Below are 15,932 nucleotides of genomic sequence, written 5' to 3' on the forward strand. Positions count from 1 at the left end.
AAAGTAAGTACTGAGATTGACATACGATGGGGTAATTCATAGAAAAAAACATTTAAATGTTAAACAAAGTACAATTTATTTACAAAATTATCATCATTCAGGATCAAATATTTCATTGTTTGCATTCTGCAGTAATCTATAACAAAAGACAAGTTTTAATGCAGTTTCCAAACCTAAACAATTTCTCAATGTGCCTATGCACGAACGAGAAATTTGAGAAGATTCTCTCAAGTCTAGCAGAACTGGCAGACATTGCCATCAAGGAACAAGCAAGATTTGTGAAACTCATCTAGTGCATATTTTTTAAAACTGGACCACCATGTAGCAGCTGGGGTAGTTGTCATCAAATGGTACCGGGGCCGCCCATTTCATTGTAACTATATTTAAATTCCTAGGTTTAGACCCCAAATTAAAAATATCTGTGTTCCATTAAAATTTTATTGATTTAAATAAAAGGGGCCCCGAAGGTAGTGGCATCAATTTTTTAATGTTTGTAATGTATCATTGTCTCCGATTACCCCCAGATGGAACCATCTCATCGCAAAGAAACAAGCTCAGGGTTCTCATTGATTTAACGTTCTAGTAAGTTAAAATGTTAAATCCCTTAATATTTATTTTTTGGTGTAACTGCATTTTATTTTGAAGGCATGTTTAAATACAATTAAATTTAAATTAATAAGTAAAAATAATCTAAAATATAAGCAATCAACGCCCCCCCCGGGGTGCGGTAAAACTATCAAACGTTGACAGGTCCGCGGTGATAAAAAGGTTGGGGAACACTTTGCTAAACCACTAAAAAAATATTTAGTTTCAGATTTTTGTCAATGTCAGGCCTGAAAGTGAAACGAAAAAGAGAAAAAACTGGTAGTAGTACCGAATTTCAATCACAGATTTTTTTCGAGAAGAGTAAATCTGTTCTTAATAAATAAATTATTCGTTGCTATGAACTTTTTCTCGGAGAAGAAACAGCCCTATTCATGTATTTTACAAGTTAAAGAATTTTTAGTAATCAATATTTTTTCTTCTCAAAGACAAACTAAAAATAAAATTTCTTTGTTGCCAGTTTTTTTACTTTTTTTCGTCTTTATATATATATAGACGTTTAACCCTGATTAATTGCTCACAGCATATATACAAGATAAACGCAGATTTTTTTCGATAAAGCCATAGAATGTAAACAGCAAATTTTAATGAAATCTTTAAATTTGAAAATTATATCAAAGATAAAAACTTCAGACCAATAACTGCACATTTCACCTCCGACGGCTCATATCATAACTATCGAAACAAATAATTTCAGTCCCGCAGTGGACTGATCATTAAGACACGGTTCCCAGCAGATCACCGAAGTCAAGCATCATTGGCTGCGGTCAGTGTGCGGGTGGGTGACCACTTGGATCAGTCTGCGTAGGGACCGAGGGTGTGCGGTATGGGTCCTCGTTAAACTGTGCTACCGTAAAGTGCTCGACTTCGCGCGCGGGTCGTCGGGCTACCGAAGCGGGGGTGCCATCCCCTCTGCAGAGGATCAAAATTGTGATGGCATGTCTTCGGATCATCCTCAGGGATGTTTCCCAGACCGTCGCCAATAGCCCATTGTGCAGCTCTAGTGCGACGTAAATAAACAACAACAACAACAAATAATTTCATCAACCTTTCTGAGAATAACGTTTCCTCATGCAGATACAATTCTAAACAACTCCAAAATCAAACAAACACAGTTTAGAGCAAGCTGCTCATTTTATTTTTTGATTCCTTTTACTTATTCAAGCTAAGTGCTTGAAACATTCATCAAAGCAACTCCACTGCCTGCTTACCTCAATGCTCAACCAGAACAGTGTTCAAATTCCAGATGAATGGGATAGGGGTCGCTTCGCGGCCCAGGTGCCCGATAAAATCAAAACACTAGGACTAGGACTGATTAATTGCAAATATACATGTAATTGCCATACGTAGTATTTTTTAACCAAACATTAGGGCTGTGGTATTTTTCGTAATGTTTTTTTAAAAAGTGGTATTAGTATGTTTTTGTTTCTTCTTTTATCGATTTTAAAATCAAAGAGATGTGCCACTCCAGTTTCTTAAAGCGATTTTTGAATTAAGCCAATCAGATACATCTTGAACTAAATGCGAATTATTTCAGCTTGGCGTTATTCTTGGCGTCGTTTTAAATAACAATAGCCATGGAAATCAAGATGAATATAAAGTAAAATTTTTGATTTTAGTTTATTTTTCAGAACATGAAAGAAAAAACTTACACAGCTCCGATAACCGTTCGTTTTAAACTAGTTTCTCTAACTAGTGATGATAGTAAGAAACAAAAGCTTATTAATTCCTTATATGTAGATTATAATATTTCCTGCTTTTTGTTCAACCTACACATTGTAAAAATAGATTTTATGTTTTTTTTTTATATGTTGGATGTAAAATAAAATATGAGATTTTTTTTTTCATTTAAGTTTAAGTTAATAAATCATTTATGATACACAAAAGACAGTTATGATACACACTGTTCTTATAAGACGAAGCTTCTGATTTAAATCTTTATTACTACTCGTTTACCTGAAGTATAAGTGCACAAAAGGAAAAGATAACTGCATTTCTGTTTTAAAATTATTTTATTCTTAGTAATATATATTTTTATTTAATCCTTTTAATAGTAATATCATTCACTTAATCGTATTTTAACCTTCAAATATTATTTAAATTTCCAAATTACTGCTGTAGAAGGGCGCTTAAAAATGTGTAGTATTTTTTCAGACAAAGTTGTAGTATTTTTTAATCTCACAGTGTGGCGACCCTGGATACTCATCAAATTAGTTTATCTCATAATATTATCATGGTTTTGACAGGTTATTCTTAATTTACAAAAGCAAGCTTCTCACACCCTATTTCTCTCAATTAGTTTTGTCAATTTTAATAAAGGAGCTAATAGCCCTTCGGGTTAGGTGTCCTATGTTTAAATTGGTTAGTGATCATGCCATATATTCATGCCATATATTTACTCGATTACCCAATTGTGATCGAGTTTTTTAAGAAAATTTATAATTAGTATCTATCAAATATTAGTGTAAAAATTATTATAATTATAATTTTTCTATTATTGTACGATGTATAACGAGTAGCATATTGTACAATGTACCTTTTAAATTAAGGATAGTATTTTATGATAACAGATTGAAATGTATAACAATTTATTCAAAGCTCTTAGTACAGTTGTATATGACGCAACATTATGTAAACTAAACGCGTCACCATTAAACTTGCATTGTAAGAATAGTTTAAAGATAGTTATGAGCGTTTCGAATGTAGAAAATAATTCTTAAACTATCAGTTATGGAAAGAAAATATCTCTAAATATTTAAAAAGCATTCATTACAGAGATTTTGAAAACGTCCAACAAATTCGTTAATTTATGTTAATTACATTTTCGTAATACCAGAGTTATACTAGATTTGAACTTTCTTCTATTTTTTTCTTTCTTAACTGCATCCAGATTTAATCCATCCACTTGCATAATTGTAAATATTGCTTTCACCAAAATCCCTAAAAGTTCTAATTTAATCTACAAACAAACATTGCGAGGGAAAACTCTTTCTGTTCAGATTGAACTTAAACATAAAAATTCCCTATGGAGATCGCGTTTTCACGTAGAATATTCGAGAATTATTCGAATCTTTTGCCGCATATTTGATGCAGTGGAGACTATTCACGGAAATTCTTTGGGAAGAGTTTTGGTACACAGTCCGATACTCTTAAATCTGCGGGGAAAAAGAATTGAAAATAACTAAACAATATTGATTGGTCCACCGGGCCTTTTTGGATCTAATCTTATTTTCGGTTTATTTCAAAAAATATTTAGTATTCTATTCGAATTTTAAGGAACGCTGTTTTATTTGTTTTTATTTAAATAGTTTCTCGGAAAAAAGCTACCTCACTAATTTTAAACAATAATATGTACCATTAAATTTCTTATAATTTTTTCGACACAATTTTTTATTTAATAATTCTGAGAAAATAAAAACTCATCACATATTGCATCTGTTTGTAAAAATTTACTTACATTCATTGAAAATAAAAACCTTTTGTTCAAATTATTCACTATCTTTTAAAGGGTCTATCCTTCTATCGATTCTTTTGTTTAACACATTGCTGACCGGTCACGAGTTAACTCGTGTTTTCGTGGCCAAACGTTGGTGACCGGTCACGAGTTAACTCGTGTTTTCGTTGGAAGTTATCTCGTGGTGACTATTTTAAAAAGTGGGCGTAATTTTCCTTACTTTTCAAGTTTTACTATTTAATTTTATACCAATTTATTATAACTTTACGAAACCTGATATATTGGCAAAACTTGTAGTATACCGTTACACATAGGTGTTCTATTTATCATACGGCATAAGAAATTAAAATTTTTTAAAGTTTATTTGAATTGTTTTACTTCCACATCCGCTTTCAAAACAATATCCGGGCACATGGGGTAATTTTTAGAAAAGTTGCCGGTCAGCAATGTGTTAAAATTGCTCAGAACTTACATGTAGATAAGCAATTAAGATTCACAACGTATGACTTATCACCTGCCTTACATAATTTATGGAGCTCTAACGTGTCACCGGTGAATATGGGTTGAATAAGAGATGAATATGGTTAGAAAAAAACTGGTCAGAGTGGATGAATTAGTCAGAGATCTAATCCGTTTGAAATATATCACTATCACCGAAAGACTTTTTAAAAAATCCTTCTGCTTGCCTTTTTCAAAACTTACAGATAGATAAGCAATGAAAATTAACAACGTATGGTACCTCACCTGTCCTGCATAAATTACGGAACTCTTACCGGGTGAATATGGGCTGCGGAACTCACACCGCGTGGCACCGGGTGAATATGGGCTGAATAACATATGGATATGGTTTAAAAAAACGGTGATAATGGATAAAATCAGAGATCTAATCTGTTTGAAAAATATAACTTCCTTTGAAAGAGTTTTAGAAACATCGTTTGTTCAAATTGCTCAAAACTTGTTATCAGTTTAACAACAAAGATCAACAGTGTATGGTTCTTCATCTGCGTTGCATAAATAACGGGGCTATTGTGCGGCAAAGGATAAATCTGGGCTGAATTTATGAAAGAATGTGGTCAGAAGTTTGATCTGTTCGATGAATTTTTTTTTATTTCAAACGAATAAAAAAAATGAATCACAAAAAAAAAACTTTTAGTTCACAGTTTGAAAGCAGATTAGCAGTTATGAGTAACAACACCTAGTCTGCCTTGCATAAATTACGAAGATATGTCGTAACAAATGATGAATACGGACTGAATTAAGGATAAATACACTCAGAGTCTGGTCTGTTCTTAAAAATTTTACTACAGTCGAAAGATAAAAAAACAAACTTTTAGTTCAAAACTTTCATATAGATAAACAAAAGTGTATTACCCTAGAAGTCTTGCATCAATTATTGCTGCTGTCGAGCACTTCGCAACAGCGAATAATTTTAAAATTTTTGCTACGTATTGCAATATTGGGGCTACATACAAGCAAATGAATGGATTCTACGCTTTGTTTCTCATTTCGTTGATTGTATTTTTTTCACCAAATGTTTGTGAATCACATGTCTGATTTGTTCTTTTTGTATAACATTTAATAGATATCAACAGAAGTATTTAAAAGAAAATATTAAATAAAATAAGTTTATTACACCAGTATATTAGAAAAGGAGTAACTAAAATACTAATATGCGTATGCAAAAACAAAATTTCATATTATTTGTCACTCACGTGGAGGTTCATCCTGTTTAGATTCAATTCCATGTTCATTTTTATTTGTTTTTTGGCACATATACAACGACTAGTCTTTCGACTAGATATTTTTTTTTATTTCCTATGAGCTGCACAGTCAGTCTTCCCGATGAGCAGACCTAGTGCGTTCTCCAGAAGTGGTATCCACTCTTTCAGGACCACCACAATGGGTGAGATACCGTTGGTCATGTTAATTTGGACGTCTAGTTTCTGCCACACTAGATGGCAGCACCGAGACTCTATTTGGATGCTAAAGTGCACTAGGAATTTAATTTTGCCGGAAATGCCAAGAGCCAATAAGGCACTCCAGGGATCTTTTACATGCCGCATAATCATACGACATGGCCGCTGAGGATTTTCTCTTCGACTAGATATAAGTAAATAAGAGCAAGGGTGCCACAGGCGTCTGAAATTATAAAAAGCGGTGATTAATTAAGAGCAAAAATCTATAAAAAGAAATTAAAATTAGTCACTTTTTCTAGCATATTTTTTCATATTACTATTAAGGCTTTTAGCAAGAATTTTTTTTTTCAATTTAAATGTAAATAATTTACAATGCATGCCATCGTGGTAGTTACAACTGAATAATTAAATAAATAAAAATCTATTGAATTTTTTCCCTTTCTTACATTTTTAGACGCCTGTGGCATCCATGTAAATGATAGCGATGATAAAAATAACATAACTTAGTGCCTCCCTGCTCGAATGGTCCGGCTGATTCGCTTAAACACTTAGTAGCGCAGAGGCACTCACCATAATGCACCATCGAATGCACCATCTGGGGAGAAGACGGTTCCATGTCTTGACTCTCCCCCTTCCCCTCTCCTCCCCTTCTTAGTCATATAGTAATATACTACGATATTTCCTCCTTTTTTAATATTTTTCGTATTTAATTGTCAAAAGTATTTTTTGAAAATTTTACGTCGCTTTCTTTTATAACTAAGTACAATGTAGTTTTCAGTTCCATATGGTTTCCTAACTTAGAAGTTTTTAATCTGTCCAAAAAATCAAGACAAAAACTAACGTACTTTCTTCTCCTATGTCTCTTCACACGCTAAAGGTGAAACAATGCGAAGCGTTGCCGTAGTCAGAACCCTAGATTACCTAGTTTCAGACTCACTCTTTTCCTTGCGATCTTTGTGCGGCTTTCGATTTTGATTGGCTGTCGCTAATCACATGGGTAAACAGTCGTCATTTTGTTGACTAGTTTGAACGGTGAAGTATCATAGCACTCGATCTATTATTTCTATTGCCGCTTTTCTTTTTAATTTATTTATCTCATGCTTTTAAATTATGGTTAATAAAACAGATTGTTGCGCATTTCGGTGTTCTAATAAGTCAAAATTAGGTTTTAAGTGATATCGCTTACCTGTTGAAGATCGCAATAAAGAACGACGGAAAGTATGACTAGATAGAATTGGCAGAAATAAATGGACTCCAAACGATACAAAGGACGATAAAATTCTATATTAAGAAAAATGCTAAAAATATAATTGTCCCATTATATTTTGAATTTTTAATTATTTTGTTTGTTTATGTCGAATTTTGCCTTTTAATTTTAAAGAAATGTCTATATCGAAAATTTGAATTGTTTTGTTTTATTTTATAAGAGAATAATGTGTCTATTTCAATCAACGAACAATTATGGCAAATATTTTCCTCTTAAAAGATGTGTTATTAACATTAATACTTATTAATAAAATATAAAATTATTAAAGAATCAAATTTAATATAATTGAAATATCTTTGTACTAATTCAGTAAAATATATATTTATTTTTTCATTTTATATGCTTCACTGTTTGATTTTTTCAGTTTATCCAATTGATAAAATTAAAAAAAAAATTCAAATATCGAGAATTTTGTATTGAAATAAAATATTTACCATATTATAAATACTCAAATAATCTATCTCAATTATAGTGAATCTGTATAAATTAATTAGCTTTAACTCTTATTTTTGTAATATTGATAAGATGATGATAAGATAATACAATTAAAGACAAGATCGTTGCATTTTTAAAAAATAAAATTTTTCCGAAAATTTTAAAGTTGTTTAAGTTAATTTATTAGTTTAATATTTATAATATGTTTTATATTTTAATTGATAAACACATTTTTATTTAATTTCGTTATTTCAGAAATTAAACAGCAATTTTAAAATATTTTTTGATTTTGTCGTTATTATTTCCATCTAAATTTTTTAATGAGATTTCATCTTAAATTTAATTAATTGTACTTAAAGTTTTAGCAGTTACTTATTATAATAGACCAAATAACAATTAATACTGATTAATATTAAAAAGATTTGAACTTTTGAGGGGGGGAAACTTTTTCTTCGAACACTGTTAGCATTGTCCATATTGATTTAAATCTCAAATCATACCACCCTTTGAACCTCATAAAAAAAAGCGATTGCAAAAAATTTCAAAGGGTTTTGAAAGAAAAGTTATAGCAGATTTTGAAAGACAAAATGAGGAACATTTAATTAATAGATAAGGTATTTTTTTCACTGAATAGAACAAAAATAAAACATAGTTTCAGAAAGAGAAAAAGATTTTAAAAAATAAATAGCAAATATTTAAGTTATCAAGAATATGAAAATATTGATCAATAAAAAGTAACAGTTAAGAATAAAAACTCTGTATTTCTGCACTGAGAGTTGCGGTCACAAGGGACTGGCAGTCACCAAGATGGCGGCGTGTCTCTACTTAATCTATCCGGGGCTTTAGCCATAGGTAGAAAGTTCTAGCTGCGCCACCTGTAGTCCATTTCGATCACCAATACAATGAAGATGGGCTGTACTGTGGAAAACAAACCTTCCATTTTTCTTTTTTTTTTCTCCGAATCCACTTTTGTTAAAATACACCATTTTCTCGCTATCTCTTTCTTCGTGGTCTTCATTATTAACAACATTAAGAGAAAAGAATAAAGAAGGGAAAATCTACTATAATAAATTAAATAAAAGCAGTTGAAGTGTTTTTTGTATAATTTATAATAAGGTGCGATATAATTAAACAAAATTAATTAAAAACAACAAAACTATGACTCATATAACTATTCAGTAGCTTTAATCTAATTAATAAATTTGAATTTTCTCGCTAACTTTAATCAAAATAAGTTTATTACGCCCAACAGAAACTTAAGACTATTAAAATAAATATATTTATTTAATTATAAAAATGATAAAAAAAATCAACCTCATTATTCAGAATAAAGTAACAATTTTTTTTAACTATTGAAAACGAATAAAAATTGATACTTAATGAAATACGTAATATAAACTGTATAAAATATATTAACGTACTTTAATATGTTAATAAATTGCGAAGTAATAAACTTGAAAGATAATATAATATATTTTCTTTATGCAATAAAAGACTTTTTTCATTAGCAAATTATTTATCGAAAAAATAAAAATAAGGTTTAACTCACGAGAGATCGTTATTTTGCAATTGCCTTTTTAAGCTTGATATTTATTTTTGTATTCTGAATATGAAACAGTTAAATTGTATACTCTAATACTCTGGAATATGACATACTTTCTGTTTACACAAGATATTTTTTAATAACACTTGCGATTTTTCTTTTTAACAAAATGTTTCTATTTATTTATTTTTTTGCATTTAATTATTTAAATTCAAATAACGGATTCAAAGAGCGAAATTAAATTATCTTGAAATTTAATTATAGTTAAATTAACAACCACGAGCTTTATATTTTATTTAAACCCAGTATCTTTTTTAGATTTTACAATTCATTTGAATTCCAGTTTTGAAACTACTCAAAGTTCCAAACCTGATTAAGTGCTAAATCACATCGGGTAACTTTTTGACAAACTGACTGACTGATACAGTGGTAACAGAGTACGTAACCCAGAGGTTTATCTTCTAATTCGTCTAAGTTTAAATAATAATAATAAGGGTTAAAAGGGATGGATAGCAAAGTTAAATCTAAATTGGGTAAAAGTTTATTTCATAAAAAACGAAGTCTAGGATATAAATGAGATAGCAAGTGATAATAAGCAATAAAAGATATGAAATCTGTACAAAAAAGAAAAGAACTATATACAGTATTTACAATTTAAGGATGTACCTCCCTGTAAACTCAGCAGCCGAACCGGGTTCCACAGGTGCAGACTGTACAGTTTGTCTGGATTTTGTCTGGATCTTAAAGTGCTTAGAAAGCACTCAGTCACTTATAGAAACATAAATATAAACGCAAAATTATACACAGGGATGTCAACTGCTTTGTTTTCGGAAAAAGATTTTATAAAGTGGTAGCGAATAAAAGACAAAAAATTACTTAACTGCGTTTAATTTCATCAATATTTTAAAAGGCTCTCTGAGAAATAATTCAAATAAAGTGAAATGTAATATGAATATTTAAATGTATTTGTAGGCAACAAAACTTTAAATAAAATTTGCTAACCAAAAAATCAACATAAATTTTTTCTACTTACTGGAAAAGCTATATCAACGAATCGGAGCAAGTTGGCATCCCTGTTATGAAAAAAGTTCCGAGAATGGCTATGAGTGCAAGGAATGAGAATGCAGGGTTGTAGCATAAGTGCATATTTTCTAGAGATGCACTCAGGAAAAATTTAAGAGGTGGTAAAAAAAATTGACTGAATAAACTGTTTTAACTTAATTCTCCCTTCCTAAACTGTTCCAAAATTAAAGGCATATACTCTGACTGAGCAAAACTCATGGGAGCGGAGTGCAGCGATACGGCGTGGAAGTGAGTCTGCAAGGCTCTGGAACACGTCCGGAGGTAGTTGGCTGTTCGTGGGTTGAGGATTCAATGCCCTGAGCCTGACGCCGAGGGCTTCCCAGATATGTTCAATGGGTTTCATATCAGGGCTTCGAGGTGGCCAATTCAGTCGTTGGATCTCACCTGCATGCTCGTCGAACCAGGCACGGACGATATTGGTGCGATGTGGGGCTGCGTTGTCATCTGGATACACAGCAATGTCATCGGGGTGTTGAAACATGATAAAAGGGTGGAGATGGTCTCCAAGCAGCTGAAGATACCGCTGCCCAGTCAATGTGGCATCCAGAACGACCAGGGGGTCCATTCCATGCCACGAAAATGCACCCCGCACCATGACTGATAGGCCACCGGCCTGGACTGTGCCCACTTGGCATGCTGGATCCATCGCTTCGTGCGGTGTGCGCCGCACACTGAGCCTCCCATCAGAATGGAACAGTTGATAACGTGATTCGTCAGACCAGATCATGTTGCGCCACTGTTACAGTGTCCATCCGTGGTTATTGGCGGCAAATGCACACCGAATTGTCCGATGACGCTGGGTGAGCAGTGGTACACGTGTGGGGCGACGGCTTGCATACCCGTGAACACGCATGTTCCGACGGATTGTCCACTGGGACACGTCTCTATCACGGCCAGTGTTGAATTCAGCCGTGATTTGTTGCACATTTGCTCTCCTATCTCGAGTTACCACTCGTCTCAGGTTTCGCCTGTCTCGGTCATTTAGGGCCCGTGGACGCCCGGTATGGTGTCTGTTGTGAACTGTGACACCCTCATTCCCCCATTCTCGGTAAACTCTGGACACGGTTGATCTTGGGAAGCCGAATTTCTGAACCACTTCCGAAATGGAATGTCCCATGCGTCGGGCACCCACCAGCATGCCGCGTTAACTCACGACGACGTTGCATTTTACCTGATCAAAAAATATACTAGTAAATAAGTTGCATAGTGTAATCTCTTTTTAATAGATTTTTGCTTTTTAACAAACACCACTTAATACATTTTTAGACTCCTGCCAACTTCAATGGTCGTTGAGAAATATTTTTTTAGTTATAGCAACATTGGCGTTTTAAATCTTGATGTTTAAAATTTCAATAAAATTCTTTAAACTACCACAATGAATCAATAATTTTAAAAAAATATGTAAATAAGATCTCTGTTTCTAATAAATAATGGCACTATAATAATAAAAAAACTGTAATGATGAAGCAAACCTTCCACTGTAATCTCCTATTTAAGCTAAGAACCAGAATCAACTCGTTTTCAAAATTGCTCCTATATTAAATACTCATGCCAGTCAACCCTTTTGTCCTAGCATGTTTTTTAGTCTAATTAATGATGGATTTAATATGCAGATCAATGGCTAAGTTTTTTATCTATAAATTAGAGTTTCAAATTTAAAGTGGGAGTAATATTTTTTAAATTAATTTTAAAAATACAATAAAATGTCTTAAAACCTTTAGTGCTAGCGACAAAAAATTATCAATTACTATAGAAGCATACGAAATCTTATATTTTTGAATTAATATCTTTTTCCTTTCGCCTCAATGGGCGAAAGGTTGAGAAAATGTATTAAAAATTTTTTTATCAATTAAATCTATAATTATAACTTAAAGGTGAAATGTAAGTACAGAAGGGATTCATCAAGCTAATTTTTGTCCTCAGAATGAAACCACGTGACTGGAAAGCGAATTGAAACAGCACTTTTCTACCTAACGTTTCTCTTTACTAATTTTAATTGAAGAAAATCGATGTGGGAATTTTAAAATTAAAAATCTTAAACTATAATCATTTACTGTTCTGCATTTTGTATTACAGAACAATTTGTTGAAAGAGGATTTTATATATTTCGTAGGTCGTGATCAGTTAATCACACCTTGGTAAAACAATAGTTTTACTTTTTATAGAAATGAACTTGTAAAAAATGTTCTTCTTTTCCTTAAAGTCTAATGTGAATACTGATTATTCTATTTTATTCATTCTAAAATACAAAGTTATACTTTTAAAACTAACTTACAACTAAATATAAATATATAAGAACACAGTGTAGTTATAAAGTAATCATTACATAGAATTAGTTATTATTAATGCATACATTAAAACATCACTTTTTAATTATTAATACATCATTATTACATAATTATTAATACCTCATTTTTTTAATTATTAATACATCATTTTTAAATTATTAATACATCATTATTTTATATTTTATTTTATATCCGTCGTTGAACAGTCGACCCAATTTTATGGGTTTACGACTACTAATGTTCAACTCCGTAGCCTTGTAACTTTGAACCCAATCCATAATACAAGGGAACTCCTGGATCGAGTATTAAGAGAAATCGTGGAGAACTTTTTCATAGAGCTAACCCGCATTTGCGTTACAGGGAGAGGAAGATCACGAGAACCTCCCAAGGTTAGCCTGACTGCCAGGGGACTCTAACCCATGATCCGCCTACCACTGAGGATATTTCACGTCACTGTGGTCGGTGCAAGCCGGATGCGGAATTCGTATAGACCAGCCATCACCGGGATCGAGCCCCGGTTCACCTCATTGGAAGGCAAACGCTCTATCCCCTTAGCCATCGCGGTATCATTATTAAAGTATTGTTTCTTCTTTCCTTCTTCGATACATCAATAAAAAATATTATCCTGGATTATTACAAGATAACTTTAAATGCTTCAAGCCGAGCCGTGGTTGCTCAGGAGATAGAGCGCTCGCCCTCCCAAGGACGTGAACCACGTTCAAATCCCTGCTGTGGTTGGTTGATACCAACTCTGCTTTCCGCTCGCACCAACTAGAGTGCTGACGCAAAACATCCTGAGTTTTGAAGACGGATCGTGGGTTAGAATAAAACTTTTTCGTCGTCTTAACTGTAAGAGATTTTCGTAGTTTTCTCCTCAGCGTAGCACAAATGCGGGTTAGTTCCATTAAAAAGTCCTACACGAAGGCTAGCTTGTCCTAGTGCTTTATTCAAGAGTTGCCTTGTCTTCTTATCTGGGTACAAAATTACAAGGCTGCAAAGTCTACAGAATTAGTTGAGCTGTTTAAGCAATCCATTTACATCGATGCCAACTCTGTGAGAAAAAAATTCTTCTAGGGAGGCAAAACATATGCTTTAATGCTTGATTCTAATTAAGTAAATTTAATATAAAATTATCTTGTCCGTCACTACGTAGAAACAACTCGATAGCTTGCATGAAGCACAACTTTCTTCCAATTATCTCGTTTTCAGCCTTTTAAATGTTATCAAAATTATCTGAAATTTTGCATTTTTTTTTAAACGTTTCACCACTTAATAAATTATTTTGGGGAAGGGGCATCATTTGTTATCCCTACAACTAATGTGCTACAAAAAGCAGAAATATCCAATATGAAAAACTCACAAATGAATATAAACTATCACAGGAAAAGTTAAATAAAATTAAGACAAATAGAACAGAATATTTAAACCAACCCAGCTTTCAAGCTATTTTTCTTGAAACTCACTGATGCTTTCTTACATCACTCTTCTTTTTCAAATGCACTGCAGCCTACTAAGGCCACTTCAATAAGCTTATTTAGCTCAAATGCTATGGTTTTCCTACGATTGACCTTTAATGTCTAATGTCGATCTCTACTCAATCACTCATCTTGTGCGAAGTCCTACTCAGTTAATATCGATAAAGTTTTTAAAGGGTGAAAATGGCCTTACAATGTAACAGTGCAAGGGTAGTATTTATCATTACTATTGAAACGTATTTTATTTACCAAATGAGAATAAGGTATATTTTGTGACACGTTTGGATAAAGCAAAACAACGTGAATAGAGCACAAATAAAGGTAAAAAATCTTTCTTAATGTTTGAAAGTTTTAGAGTTTCCACTTAATCACCTTACACCTATTTCTATCTCTCTGATTTTATTATTCCTCTTTCCCTTTTACCGTTTAAACCATTTTCTTGCTTAAGACAACGTGCTTGTCTCCTTACTTTTCTTCTGTCATTTTGTGTTTTGACACTGCAGAAGTTTCATAACCTTAACTATAATGTGCCCACTTTGAACCTCTATTCTCATTTTATTCACTTATTTCATTTTGCAGTTGATATTGTTTCATGTTTTGTGTCAATTTTGTTCAGCATTGTTTTAGCTGTCACGCATTTCATATGACTTTCACAACTGTCTTAGACTAAATAAGAAGACTTGTGCTTTTTGTTTAGCACTAATGATACTTTTTAAAATAATGAGTAACCTGTCTAATAGAATTCTGGTTAAACCACTTTTTTCCTTAAGACAACGCGCTTGTCTCCTTACTTTCTTCTGTCGTTTCGTGTTTTGACAATGAAGAAGGTTCATGTTAAAAGAACCTTAACTATTATGTGTCCACTTTGAGCTTCTATTCTGATTTTATTCACTTATTTCATCTTTCTGTTGATTTTGTTTCATGTTTTGTGTCAATTTTGTACAGCATAGGTATAGCTGTTACGTGTTTCATATGGTATTGACAATTCTCTCAGACTAAATCGGAAGACTTGTGATTTTTGTTTAACACAAATGATGCTTTTAAAAATAATGAGTAACCAGTATGACAATTTTCTGGTTAATTTTATGTTTCAATCTGTCTAGGATTTCGGTGGTAAACGCATTTTATTGGTCAAGTGAAACAGTCTCATATTCACACCCCAGGGCGTGCTCTAAATGATAGGAAGAAATTGCTCAATATTTCATCTCCTTTATTCGAATTTATCGACAAACTGTCTGCGTTACAAATCTTTCTCATGGGATGCAAGTCTAGACAAGATTATTGGATTCATGGTTATGATCTATTACATTATTTCGTTTATTAAAAATTGCACACGTTTAAAGTTTAACATTTACGAACTGGTAAAAGTGAACTTTTTGATTCAGGTAGAACTAAGATATACTTACATTGTTGCCAACTTTAGCTATTCTTTATTTTTAAAATGGGTCATAAAATAATTAATTCATGATTGGAAAATATTGCTTCGTTTAAAGATAAATGTACCTAATAGTAGTAAAATGAGAACTGATATAAAATTGCACACCGAGAAAAAAATAAAATTTCACCACCATTTAAAAATTACCTGAAATGATTATGAGAATTTCAGAGATGCCAACTTGCTCCGAACTGTAAATAAATATTTTAAAGTGGTAGCTTATCAATTGAGATTCAATTTAGTTGATTTTTATCCACCACTATTTCTAAATAATTCGTAGGCTTATATTATTAAGAACTTTGTTGTGAATAACTTTTTAAAAAACAAGTAAAAATAGTCGAATATTTGCAAAATTTAGTTTATAGTTATTTACCGTTTTATTAATTATTTTGGAGTATCTGAAGCAGTTGGCATCTCTGGAATTTAATGCTTA

The 15,932-nt window shown here is 32.3% G+C and overlaps 1 protein-coding gene across 1 annotated transcript; it reads right to left on the reverse strand.

Moving 5' to 3' along the window:
• Nucleotides 1-11,040: 11,040 nt before the first annotated feature.
• On the reverse strand, nt 11,041-11,439 carry LOC147809884 (uncharacterized). The gene has a single exon (XM_087162920.1). The coding sequence runs from the start codon at nt 11,437-11,439 to the stop codon at nt 11,041-11,043; it is 399 nt and encodes a 132-aa protein (XP_087019046.1).
• Between the last annotated feature and the right edge of the window lie 4,493 nt (nt 11,440-15,932).

Source organism: Parasteatoda tepidariorum, chromosome 5 (assembly GCF_982258835.1).
Source record: "Parasteatoda tepidariorum strain Cologne lab strain chromosome 5, Ptep-v5.0, whole genome shotgun sequence".
Taxonomy (NCBI): Eukaryota; Metazoa; Arthropoda; class Arachnida; order Araneae; family Theridiidae; genus Parasteatoda; species Parasteatoda tepidariorum.

Excerpts from the sequence above, each read along its gene's own strand:
- LOC147809884 (XM_087162920.1), bottom strand. The coding sequence starts at position 11,439 with ATGCTGGTGGGTGCCCGACGCATGGGACATTCCATTTCGGAAGTGGTT.